The sequence below is a fragment of the Perca fluviatilis genome, chromosome 9 (genome assembly GCF_010015445.1).
Source record: "Perca fluviatilis chromosome 9, GENO_Pfluv_1.0, whole genome shotgun sequence".
Lineage (NCBI taxonomy): Eukaryota > Metazoa > Chordata > Actinopteri > Perciformes > Percidae > Perca > Perca fluviatilis.
The window spans coordinates 31,256,199-31,270,500 of NC_053120.1; the positions used below are offsets into that span (position 1 = coordinate 31,256,199).

The window sequence follows — 14,302 nt, forward strand, 5'->3', positions numbered from 1 at the left end:
TTTGTGTTTCTCTGTTCTGTGCACCATTTGATACTACCTGGCATATATTGTGGAATTTATTCTGTATGTCTGAATGATAAATGATGGTAATAAAAAAATTTATCTAAAAAAAACAAACAAAACATAGTCAACAATGGTGAAATTTTATCTTTTTGAGTGAATTACTATGACCACTAGTGGTTACCGCCACTATAAAGATAAATATGGGTTGTAATAAGATTCTTGAAGCTTCCATGGGGTGGTTTTTTTCGGGGAGGACAGCCTCAAAACAGCAGTTGAGAAATAGCCGCACCACAGTAGTAGTTTTTCTGGAGCTTTCGATTATATCACATGATCATCCTCTTCAGATGAAGTTTGTTCAGTTGTCATGTAAATGACACATGATACATTATTGGACATTGGAAACAAACTAGGAAAAACAATCTTACATCACCACCTAAACCAGCTGGTCTCAGAAAAATGGAAATTTAAAGACAAAAACTTGATCTGTTTATGAAGATCACGTGAAATTATAGAAAATTCCAGAAGAGCTACAAAAAGAATCTGTTGTGAGATTGTTCTCTCAAAATTAATGATTTTGCACCTCACAAGATTGTCAATATAAGTTGATTGTCAAAGTGCTTACTGATGGATTGCATTGAAACATTTGCTATAACATGGTTCAACATCTATTATAAAAAATAAAGTACTTACTATTAGTCTAACTTGGATGTTTCCTCTTCCAGTTTGATGTCGGGTCTGGCAGCCCTTGACGCCAAGTGTTCCAGTCGGCTCGGTCTGATCACAGTCTCCTATTACCTGTGGACCACCTTTGTGGCCGTGATAGTGGGAATCATCATGGTCTCCATCATCCACCCAGGCGGAGCAGCCCAGAAAGAGGACTCTGAGGACAGCAGCAAGCCTATCATGAGTTCTGCCGATGCTCTGCTGGACCTTATCCGGTATGACCATAACATCCATCTGACTACAGTACATGGTACATGTACACACTATACACAACTGATTCCGAGTTCATTATTTTAACATACTGTATGTGAGCAACACTCAATGCATGGTAATTACAGCTAGTTGTACTGAAATAGTACAAGTGGAGCACATGCTTTTTGGCAGGGAAAGCATGATAAGCAGGGGGGCTTGGGAGGGTTGCAGTGAGCTAACCTCCTCAGAAACAGCACCCACTGAAAGCTGCACGGGGATTTTGTGTTGTCAGGGTTTAAAGGTGATGTATGGAGCTGAATTCTGAAGAGAGGGACATACAGGATTGGACTAAAAAATAATGAGATCAAAGGAGAGTGAGAGTGTGTACATTACATTATTTTATATTTTTACATTATATATTTAATTATAAGGTGACTGTTTTAAGAGTTTTATGAGGCCACAATAAAGTCAGGATTTCATGAGCGAGAAGTCAGAATGTTATAATATATTTCAAGGAAAGGATAAAGTTGTAATCCAATAAGAAATACCTTGTAATATTCTGGGGTATTTTCAAAATAACTCAGATGTAGAATTGTGTAAATGAGTAAACAGGTGAGAGCAGTGGGTCAGCTAATGTTTCCAAATCAGGGCTGGGGAGAATCTAAAGTACAGGGTTCATTGTTGTGAAATTAGTTTGGCACATTAGGATATCATATATTTAAAAGGTTACTCCAGTTATTGCACATTGCACTTCTACATTTAAAAAAAGAATTGTCAAAATCAAAGCAGCACAGGCCAAGACATCCTGACCTTTTGAATGGTTCAAGATTAAAAACATGCTACACTTCCTATTAGGAAACTCAAGTCTTTCAAACTCCATGCCCCTATTGTATAATGCAGGTTTCCTGTCTGCAAGCCTAAGTCCATATAACTACTGACATAAGTATTTTCAAACTTTAGTCAGGTCCCATCAGAGCCACAGAAGGACGCGGATGTATGAAGCTGCCATCCAGCCTCTGTGAATTTATGCTAAATTTATGCTATTTTAGTTGGTTTTACAATTTTTGCTGTATTTAGTTTTGACAAGATAATAACATATGACCCATAGACCCTATTGAGGATAGGAAAATTAACTCACCACTGTGTGAAAGTGGAATTTGTCTCAACCAGGCCCCCAGGAAATTTGACATAGCAGCCAAACAGTGGAATTACAACTTCTGTGTCCGTCACGTGATGCCACAGGGCCCAAAAAGACTTGTTCCCCTAGACTTACATAGCAAAATAGCCGTCTATAAATCAGTGAATACATTATTTTGAGATTCACAACCCCTGCAAAATGACCATTTGGTCCGATAGCATCTGGAAAGTCTAGAGAGCCGCAAAATTAAATAATTTAATTCCCATTCAAGTTAGCAGAGCATTAAACTGGAAGTAGCTGGCTCAGCCGGCAGAGGTCTCTAGTGTGCCTGCTCTATGGGCCCCATAGTGCAGAAGCAGCACCAATCATCTGAGTAATTTTATATGTGAAAGTTAAACTTTTTTGGATTCATGGGCCACTGAGCAACTCTCACAATAATAAACGGGGGCGCCGCCTAGAACGCTGTATCTAGGTTTTATTATACATCCATGGTCTTAACTGCCTGCGGCCCCAACTGCCACAGCCTAAAAAGTATAAATCCAAATAATGGAAAGACCTGTGATTTCACCAGACTGTGCATTGTCATTTCCAAAGGTTTTCCATTTATGCCGGTATAGATAGATAGATAGATAGATAGATAGATAGATAGATAGATAGATAGATAGATAGATAGAATGGAAATCAGTTTAGCAGCTCTTCAGCAGTGTGCATAAAAAATGAATAAATAGAACAAAGTTAAGTAAGCTGGACAAAGACAAAGTCAACTAGGAAATATATGACTTAAATAGCAAAACACAAGTGTTGCAAAAGTGACCTTAAAAACAGTGGTAACGGCACCATCTGCCGATTCGTTGGTCCGTTATGCAAACTGATGTTTATCAAGATCAGCAGGGATGGCATTCTTTATGTGGGGGAGGATCAGTCTCTCAAAACACTTTTCAATGATGGGGATAAGAGCAACTGATCTGTAGTCATTCATATTTGTCACTGTTGTCTTCTTGGGCACCGGATGCTCCTAGCTGACTGCAGGCACGGGGGGACTGCAGCCTGCTCTAGTGAGAGGTTAAACATGTTAGTTAGTCTGCACAGACCCTCAGTACTCTTGACTCCATCTAGTCCAGACGCTTTGTTGATGTCAATTTTGCGCAGGGTTGATCTGACCTGATGTTGATGTAGTTTTATGGCCTGGCCCTTCCCAGCTGGTGCAGGATGGGTGCCGCTATCTTGGTTTTGAAGGTCAAAGCGAGTAAACAACTGGTTCAGTGTGTTTGGAAGAGTGTTGTTGCTGCTGGGGCTTGTGACTGTGTAGCTGTCCTTTTAACCTGTTATTGTCCTAATCCCCTTTCACATGCAGCGGGAGTTGTTGTTATTGAAGTGCTCCTCTATATGCTGTTTCAACCGAAAATAAATCTATTAGATCGTGATACCATCACAATATTTTAAATATTTAAAATGATGGGATCACATTTTTTAAACTAATGTATTTCAATGGAAAGCATCTTTTGTTATCATAGCACGATTCTTTCGTAATAGCTATGCTATTATTGGTATTTTTATCCCAGTAACCACTGTTTTAATTAACATTTATTTACAAGATCTTATCATGGTTTATATGTATTTCTTTTAATTTTATTATTTCAGTCTTATTGCCATGGAAGCTGGATTGCTTTGTTGTTTATTGATATTTTTAAAACTATAACGCTACATCTATCAACATTTATTTAGATGTTATCATGGTATGCATTTCTTTATTTTAATATTATTTCGGTTTTATTACCGGTGAAATATTATAGTATGCTTTAAGACAGAACACAGGCCAAGCGGGGCGCAGTCTAAGCCCATTAGCCACAGTGCAACGCGGGCATTCATATCAGAGAATCTGACAGCGATCAGCGGGTCTTTAACGCCAGTATCGCTTCAATGTACATATTTAATCAGTGGTTTTGTCACCAGCAACAAAACATTGCTCAGCTTTGTTCCAGTAAGTTATGCACCGTAATAACGTTTAAAAAAATCAGCTGAAGACTGCGGAAGTGACGTAGTAATTACCGATCCGCGTCTGTGAAAGATTGCTGCATGTTTTATGTGAGAATTTATACAATAAAAATACCAATAATTAAAAAAAAGTGTTTTATGCTAACACTTTGATTGAACCTTGTCGCAGAAAAATACTAGGACTATATAAAAAACTACAGTTCAGTGTTTAGAAATACAGCCTAATAGAGAGCCGAAGTCACGCCTTTCTACTTCCGGCCAATTTGACCTATCTTTCAAAAAAATATGAACAAGAGTTAATGGAGAGATGATAATTATTTTTTGATCCCGTTTGAATTGAGCCATGGATTAAAAATATGATGTTAAAAGATAATCTTTCAACCGAAGAAAGTCTCAGTTTATTGTTAAACTGTTGAAGTATAAGACTGTGAAAATACGTAATTAGAAAGACTACATACTTCAATGTCGCATGGATGACATCCACACAGCTACGATGTCTGTGTGTGTCGTACCGGGGATGTAACGTTACTCAAATGAGCAGCGGATCTTGCTTGTTCTTTTGCTTATCTGCTGAAAACACTTCACTGGATAAAACACATCAGGTAAGATAACGATACATGTGTTGTGGAACAGAGCTAAGCTAGCTAGCTAGCGAGCAAGTTGAGCATCAAGCTAGGTGATGTAAATTGTGTAAGACGAGAGATGTAGTTCAAAACTAAGTGGTCATATGACAAACCTACAGCTAACTGAGACTTTCTTCGGTTGAAAAATATTCTTTTAAATTGACGAACATCATATTTGAAATCCATGGTTCAATTCAAATGGGATCAAAAGATGATTTGCCTCTTCCCATTCACTACCGTTCATATTTTTTCCGAAGGGGCATGACTTCGACTTTCTATGGTTTGTTTGACAAATGTGCATTTGTTTTGACTTGTACTGTTGTGAATAACTAAAAATTAACTATTTAGGCCTACAAAGAGAAGCATTTAAAAAAAAAATTTTCCCATTGCAACGTTATTTAAAAACGCAATTTTCTAATTTTGCAGTTGATGAATGTTAATAGCAAAGACTAAAGGGAAAAAAATAGCATATTTAAGTTTTGTTTGTTTGATTTAACATCACACTGCATTATTAGTTGTTTTAAATAAATTCTTTTTTTGAAATAATAATTTATGGTAGGCCTAACATATTAATTATTATATTCAGCAGAGAATCCTCATATCAATCACCGTGGTTACAGCTTGTATCTATCCTAACCTTTGTAGTCTTTACGAGAGACTACCTTTTTAAAATTAAGAAGGGACTAGTTTTTAGGAAGCATTTTCAGGAAATTAAAAGGATAAGCAGATTGTTGCCATGGTTTTTGTTCAGAGTAAGATGTATATAGCTTTGTTTAGGTATGTGTACATATACAACATGTGTTTTGCCATTTTTGGCACACTTCTACCTCAGCCTATACTGCACACAGACACAATTACTTTTGCATATTCTGCTGAAACAGAGACCTGTGTGCAGTAGTGCAATGCCACTAATCTCATTCAACCATTTCACAAACTGAAGAAAAGGTTGTGACATGAGTCAGAGGGTATCAGAGGTCATAAATGATGAACCAATTCATCAGCTCTGCTCCTATAGGCACCTTGGTGTTCATATGGACCTGAACACCTTTGGCTGGAAGGCCCGTGTTCAAAGTGTGTGTTATCATTTAAGATACATTCACACCGCAAGTCTTAATGCCTAATTCCGATTTTTTTGCTCAGATCTGATTTTTTGTTTGGCTGTTCACATTACCTTTTAAAACGTGGCCTATATCAGATTCCAAACACGCCCCAGAACCTGTTACAAAGCTAGCGTACTTGTAGTTCTTCCGGGGTGGTTGGCTGGATTTGTTCGGCTCCTGTGTTTCTGCCGTCTGCCATGAATGGGCTTCATTCCATTTCAGATTGCCGCCGCCCGCCGGCCGACCACGCAAACAGTACATGAGACAAATACATGAAACTGTATTTTATTATTATTGTTATCTTCATTGTTTGAATCATCAAATACAACATTAGACAAAAACATCAATATTACAAATGTTATGTATTTGTATCTTTCCTATCCGCCGAGCGGTAATTACTACGTCACTTCCGGAGTCTTCAGCTGATTTTTTTAAAACGTTATTACGGTGCATAACTTACTGGAACAAAGCTGAGCAACGTGTTGTTGCTGGTGACAAAGCCCCTTTATGAGGTTTTTCAAAATTTAATATGAGTTCCCCTAGCCTGCCTATGCTATAATATATTATATATTTCAGACCGAAATAATATTATTAAAATAAAGAAATGCATACCATGATAACATCTAAATAAGTGTTGATAGATGTAGCGTTATAGTTTTAAAAATATCAATAAACAACAAAGCAATCCAGCTTCCGTGGCAATAAGACCAACATAATAACATTAAAATAAATACATATAAACCATGATAAGATCTTGTGAATAAATGTTGATTAAAACACTGGTTATTGGGCTAAAAATAACAATAATAGCAAAGCTGTATACAGCTTCTCTGCTGCAGCCCAACTGGCAGAAAGAATCGTGCTGTGATCACGAAAGATGCTTCCCATTGAAATACAAAGTGATCCCACCACGAAAACCTTCAAAATATCATGATGGTATCACGATCTAATAGATTACTTTTCGTGATGCCATCACAAACTGCCGTGAGACTGCGTTGGCTGTTTATATTGCGCTGATTCCCCTTCTCACCTTCCGAAGTGCATCCTTGTAGGCTTGACCAGATTTAAAAGCTGAATCCTATGCCCTGAGCAGAGTCTGCACCCCACTGTTCATCCATGGTTTCTGTTTAGGAAACACTCTGATTGTCTTTGTCTCCATCACATTATTAACAAAAAAGTTGATATAGGAGAGGACGTCTGACGTCTGAACCTCCAGATCCGTATCCTCAGCAGCAACAGTCTTGCAGTGCTGACTGGGCTTCCTCAGTCTGTCTGAACTGTTTTAACAGATGGTTTCTGTCTGCAGATGATGGGTTTATATGCTAGGGTTGTGGGATGTTGGTATAGACCTGATCCCGGGTGTTCTTCTCCCTCGTTGGAAAGTTTACATTTTTGTGGAATTTGGGGAGAACCAACTTCATATAAGCATGGTTAAAATCCCCTACCGCTATAACGATACTGTCTGGGTGTGCTGTTAGCTGACAGTTGATGGTATCCTGTAGCTGTTCTAACGCTAGCCTATCATTAGCTTGTGGGGGCACATAGACAGCTGTTATGATGACTAATGTAAACTCCCTCTGTAGATAAAAAGGTCTACAGTTCAACATCAAAAATTCCACAGCTGGTGAACAGTGTGTGTCAATAACTCTGGCATCGGTACACCAGCTGTTGTTAATGCGTAGTAGTAGTGGCGGGGCGATTCCTCTGGGCTTGGGAAAGAGTTGGATCTCCGGAGGAATGTAATCCTTATAGTAGGATGTACTGTATAGTCTAAATTGTGTGTGATCCTGAGCAATTCCAATCTGCTATAGTGGTTTTGTGTAACCACCATCTCAGTAAGACCTACTCCAACATTTAAGAGCCCCTAAAATTGAGAAATTTGGAAACACTGCTGCCCCTGTTTTGGTTAAAAAACTCTGGGGTTGCTTTGTAGTGCATAAACAGCGACCTTTGGAAACAACGATACAAGTCAGTCACTCTTATCAGTTAGGTAGGCTTACTTACCTTTCAGTAACAGTTCCACCTCATTGTCAGTCCAAGCAAATAAATCCCTGTTCTTACTTTTCGCCACTGTTGTTCTTTCTTCAAAATATTTTCTGTATTTTCAACTTAAATATCCATGATTTTCAACCGCAGAGTAACGTCAGGCAATTCTTCCTACTACTTTCTTTCTCTGTTTTACCTGTTTCATGTTGCTGAATATGACAAGAAACGTTCTTACCTATAAATAAAAATGAATATGGAAATTATTTTATGCTTTGTACATGATGGCACAAGAATAATATAAGGCATGATTGGTTAGAAAAGTTGGACCAAATAGTGGAGTAGCTGGTTTGTGAAGTGTTTCTTTGTGACCACAGTTAATGACCATGCTTTTGGGGGCCCTTTGAGTGAAATGAAAAATGTCACCATTAACTGTAAGAACACCCAGAGACAGAGATTTAAATCAGAGACGTTTAATCAACTGTATTACAATTTTTTTCTCAAAAGATTAAGATTTTTATGCCCTTAACATATTGCAACCTTTTTGAAAAAAGAACAAAAATTTGATATTTTTCTTGTGAAATTATGACTTGGTATTGTTTTTCTTACAGTGGCCCAAATACTTCCCCAACCCTAATGCCAGGATCAGACTACACAAATTCAGCCCGATGTTGACCCGACACACACGTCGCAGACAAACGTTCAAAGTTGTGCCAGATTATGAGGGTTGTGACCAACAAACGTGTACATGTAAACTTGTAGTGTGACATAATCTAAGATCAGCAATCTAACAGGCCATAATGTCGGCTTGTTCAGAATCTGTCTCTTATTTTACAAAAATAGTTCACCGAAGCTTATTTCTGAAAACATTTTAAGCAAGAAATAGGCCATGCAGTTGCTGAATCTGTATTTATTTCAGGTCGACAATGGTCGTTTAAAAGCGCCGACCTATGATGTTGCGCGTGATCTTAATGAAAGCACGCGCTAATCAGTCTAGGGGCCAGTCGGTGTCATACTTGTAGTGTGGCCACTCTTCTGTCCAAGACACAGCAAGATTTTTTGGCAATATGTCTGTCTAGTCTGACATAGTGACACTTTTGTTGTGAAAGACAAAAAATTGCAACATGGCATCATGACTTTGCGTAAACATACACGCCACTTTCCTAAAGCCAAATGACATGTTATCTGTACGCATTTTGAGCTATCCACGTGTATGTCTAGGCTGTATACAGTGGATGTAAACATGCACACCAAATGGCGTCGCCACGTTTACAAAAAAAGGTTGGGTTTAGGAAAACACGAAAAAAAACGACAAAAACACGACGGTGACCAACATCACACGCTTAGGAAAACAATAAAAGGTTGGGTTTAAGAAAGAAACATGGGGGAAAAAAATTTAAATAAAAAAAAAACGTCACACGCGAGACGCGATCCTGGCTCTCCTGGCTCCCCTGGGTGAAAGTCCTATGTTTTACCCATTTTGACTTACATTCTTTCATACTACTTGCTACGGCGAAAATTCACACATAATATAGGTCAATGGCGGCCGAACGGCGTTGATAAACACGCTAAAAAGCAATTATGCGTCTTGATAACACGCATACAAAATGGCATACGAATTGGCGTGTCATACATACGCCACTTTATGAGATCAGTCTGAAAAATTGTGTAGTCTGATCCTGGCATAACTAGAGATCAAAGACATAGCTATGAATCCAGAAGTTATGAGAACTTTTCCAGAATGGTTCCAGAATTAGAACTTCAAACAACTAATATAATTGCTTTTTTATCATCAGCTTCATAATTACATTTTCAGACACACATTTTGAACCAGTCCCACTGTTCAAAGGGTTTGCAGCGCTATCAAAAAAGCAAAGGGTGGCTACTTTGAGGAATCTAAAATATAAGACATGTTTTCAGTTATTTCACACTTTTTTGTTAAGTACATAATTCCATATGTGTTCATTCATAGTTTTGATGCCTTCAGTGAGAATCTACAATGTAAATAGTCGTGAAAATAAAAACGCATTGAATGAGAAGGTGTGTCCAAACTTTTGGCCTGTACTGTATATTAGCAATACTTACACTTTATTAATCTTGTAGGAATCTGCTGTTTAGACTTGTTTATGTGTTCTCCAAAAACGTTAGCTGCACTGAAACATCAGGGCGGGCAGGCAGGCACTGAGCTATCACTCAAAAATACTCTAAAAACTCATTAGCACCCCTGTAAGACCCGCCCACGCGAGAGGTTTGTGTCAGAATCACAAACAAAGACTTTGGAAGCACAAACGAGAAAGCTAGGAGCAAAACTGCAAACGTGATGGAGAGAGCAAAAGACTGATCATTGAGAAAGAAGCAGAGGGAACTGTCATGAAATAGTCATGAAAATAAAGGAAATGCATTGAATGAGAAGGTGTGTCCAAACTTTTGGCCTGTACTGTATATTGTCTGTGATCTACATTGCAAGCAAGGTTACTAGACGTTTGTTGTTTCTTTGTGTTAAGTTACTAGCTAGCTCGTAAAGCTGTGTAAATTAGCATTCAGCGTTAGCTAACTGCTAAAACAAATGCTAGCAAAGTAACTTTGGCTTACAGTAGCTACGTTACTGAGCTAATTTACCAAGGTAATCATGTAGGCTTAAGGCCGTTTTACAGTTGTGAGGAGGCTCCACACAGAGCTCTCGCCGTAGCCTATGTAAGTGGCCTGATGTTTATACTTGTGCGCTGGTGTGTGCGTCGAGCCGCATGTGTGTGTGGGGGGGGGGAGTGTGTGGTAGAGGGAGAAGTGAGAGAGTGCCGGCGATTAGCTTTCGGAGCGAGTAGCGACTCTAGAGTCATAGTGAGAGAAACAAAGTGTCTCCCCTGTGTTTTCTGACCATGGTGGGAAATCTGGAGCAGTAGAAGTTAACTCTCTCCTTGATTTCACGTTGTTTATGGAGAAGGAGAACCAGGAAATGAGACGGGGGAAATGCAACGCTACCAAGCCACAGCCGAGCGACGTGCGTCGCCACGACGTGTAGTCACATTTTTCGAGAGGTGCACGTCAGGCTACGCCGGACCCTGCGCCGTCAATTCGACGCACAGCTATAAAAAGGCCTTTAGTGAGGCCTCACTCGATGGAGCTGTATTAATTATCATCTTCTCTCTATAGAACCTGCAGGACCTGAGCAGAGCTACAATGCTGGTCCAGGTAGGTCAGTAAAGTAGCTATATGGTCTATTATGACAAATTATTATCCAGCTAACTACAAATTGTTGTGGTTGCTATTGGTCTGATAATACACAATGCTAGGGTATTGGTTAAGTTGTACAATGTAGAAGCTGTGAATATAATGTATTCTATCTAGAGGTTGACACATGCAGTACATATGCAGTGTTAGCACTGCTTAACTGGTTCATCTGTATGTGCTTTATTATAGCATAGCACAAAAACAAACTCAGTAATGATAGCTACTTACAGCCAAGAGGATGACATTACAAGACAAGAACAAGAGTGACAGAATGTTCATCTGTACTTTCCTAGTTATGACAAAGACTGTCTATCCTGACTCTAATTGCATGTCTTCTGTTGCATTTACAAGCAGGTCAGCATAAGGAAAGTGTTCATGAAGCCTACACATTTGCTAATGGCTACATAAAAGCAAGTTATTTTAATTGTAAATCACCCAAGCTTAGAAGCTGCAGTTAACAATAAGAACTTTGTTACCATTTGATTTGTGTTAGGAACTTTGTTATAATTTTCTATCACATCTCACATCAGGCAACAGGCAGTCCAACCAAGAGGACGTGGTCGCAGCAGAGGGAGAGGAGCCTTCAGTCTCTCTGTGGAGGAAACACTACGTTTGCAAAGGCTTCTAACCAATGATAGTGTGTATTGTATACATACTTTTGTCACTTTTTTCAGTTTGACGTGAGAGGACGCTGGTGCTGGTTATTCGCCGCTTCTCCGTCTGCTATTCTCTTGTGTTTGTTCGTGTTCGCTGTACCCCCTACCTCTGGACAGCCTCTGTACCTCTGGACAGTCTCTCAGCTGGTTCCCGACCGGACTCTCGCCTCGTCAGTTAGCCGCTAGCTGGCTGCCCCCGTTCACCAAATGCGTGCCGACTAATCCTAGCTGCTACAGCCAGGGGCGCCGTATAGGGGGGAAAAGTTAGGACGATTCCAAGGGCCCATGACTGACAGGGGCCCCAAAAAATAGGTAAAAACTAATATAAAATTATTAAACCATCATCATTCAAGTATATATATTTCAAATATAATAATAAAATTAATGATCTCTTTGTTTTACTAGTTTTTGGCAGTAAAAGTTAAATATCCCCACTGACCAAAAAGTAAACATCCATATTGACCGACCACCTCCCTGTATCTGCATGAAATGGTTTGGTCCTGCCTTAGCGCACTCAGCGACGGTGTTTAGTTGCAGTCAGTAGATGCGCCAGAACTACAGTGACCACAATGTTGCCAAGTAACGTTATATCAAAATCTGGTTTTGAAAAAAGGAAAGAGAGAAAAGAGAGGAAAAACAAAGGAAAGGGTGTCAAACTGTAACCCAGTTTTTCACCAAGAAAGGTGGGTAGTAGTCTGTGAGTGGTATTAACCTGTTGGCTTAATGTCCATAGTGAAATAAGCTATCTAGCTACAGACTAGGCTAGTGTTAGCCTACATTTAATCACCATTTAATCAGTGCAGGGAAACGTTTAGCAAGATTTCCATATTCAATCATTGTCCCTGCCCCTTTTAGCAGACTTAACAACAGATGAGTCAGAAGCACCCCAGTCTCCCCCTAACTGTGCCCCTCCCTGTCCCAGTGAAGAAGGTGAGCAACATTGTGTTCAATTACATGCCAGTTAGCATCATTGCAGGGAGTCTGTGGGGATTTCTCTCTTGCTCTTTTTACCATTACAAAAAAAGAAAATGAAATATTTGTTAATGACAAAAATTCAAACACATTAATAACAATTATTTTATCACATAATGATCATTCTGAAATAAAATTAAAAAAACAACAACCTACTGTCTGTACTGGATGCTGGACAGTTGGAAACAGTGAGTAGCTTACCTGAGCCTGCATGTAAGATACAGACAATATTAAAATAATCCAGTTTGATACGTTCATTTAGATTGAATTATGGAATGACATCTATAGATACAGACTTTATTATTCCCATCATGAAGGACAAGTTATTTGAGAAGCTTGCACACACACACACACACACACACACACACACACACACAAACACACAAACACAAAACAATCTATCGTATCTAATGTATGTAATCAAATGGTGGTGATACAGAACTAGGTAATTTGGGTCAATTTTCTGTAGTGTTAGTGTTATTTATTAGTATATGGCAATCTTGCATCAAATAGTGAAATACATACTAGACTTGCATGCAGGGGTTAAATTGGGCCGGGGCTCTCCGGGGCTCAGCCCCGGCACATAAGCCTACTCGTGTCCGGATGTTGCAGTCTAAATATGTCACAAAAAATATGATGAAAGTGATGCTTTTGAAAACATGATATTTCTGACAATAAATGAAAGATGTTTGAAATGGCATGTCTATTTTGTCCCTAATGCCCTAATACCTGTTGATACTACAACAATGCAAAATATAGACTCTTAACCTTGCAGTTTTGCACATATCATGTAAGACTCTATTTCTCCATTTCTTTGCACAAAACTCTCCAGAAAGTGCCATTTAATGGTTTATTTTTCAATTTTTTTTCCCGGGGGTGCGTACCCCCGGACCCCCCCCACATAACAAATTCAAATTTAACCCCTGCTTGCATGCATGTACAAATCACCAGCAGCAAATATTGTGCTAGTACTAGTATTGAATTACAAGCAGCAAGACAGTTGCAAGCCTTTAATTAGAGTTATGTAAAGCTTTTGATGGGACAGTTAGGTCCTAGAGATGTGATGACAACAGCTGCGCAGAGGGGGCCCAATTAGATTTTTTGTCATGGGGCCCAAAATTCCTGGCGGCGCCCCTGGCTACAGCGGCTAACCCGATTGCTGACCTCCTTCTCACAGGCAACCTCCACCAGATGCGAGCTGCGACCGAGACTAGACATTAATCTCCTCCTGTCATGCTGTGGATTAGTTTGGCATTCACATCATTCATCCACCTCTGTGCTCCTAGCCCACGGCTAACCGCTATCACGGAGCTATCACGGAGCTATCACGGAGCTCTCAGTCCCTCCGCTCGGCATCATGTTAAAATATTCAACACTGCAACTGGTCGAACTCGTCAATTACTCCATTCCATCCTGCATCCCAGTCATCAAACAGCTCGGACTTCTACGTCGACCCCGTTACATCCACAGAAGCTCTTGCCGCAAGTTTGTTTTCTTCCACCACGGACAATCCATTCCATCCATCTGGTCACCTCAGAATCAGAATCAGAAAAGCTTTATTGCCAAGTATGTTTACACACACGAGGGATGTGTCTTGGTATCATAAGTGCAAATCACAATAAAACATTAAAGCAACATGCACAAACACACCGAGTCGCCATATGCGGCGCCATCTCAACTCTCTCCTAA

At 39.5% G+C, this 14,302-nt stretch overlaps 1 protein-coding gene across 1 annotated transcript in view; it reads left to right on the forward strand.

The window, feature by feature from the left end:
* Window positions 1–14,302, forward strand: part of slc1a7b (solute carrier family 1 member 7b) — a 206,947-nt gene that overhangs the window by 160,318 nt on the left and 32,327 nt on the right. Inside the window, exon 3 of the mRNA XM_039812363.1 lies at window positions 726–941. Coding sequence (XP_039668297.1) covers window positions 726–941 — 216 coding nt within the window. The remainder of the gene's footprint in view (window positions 1–725; window positions 942–14,302) is intronic.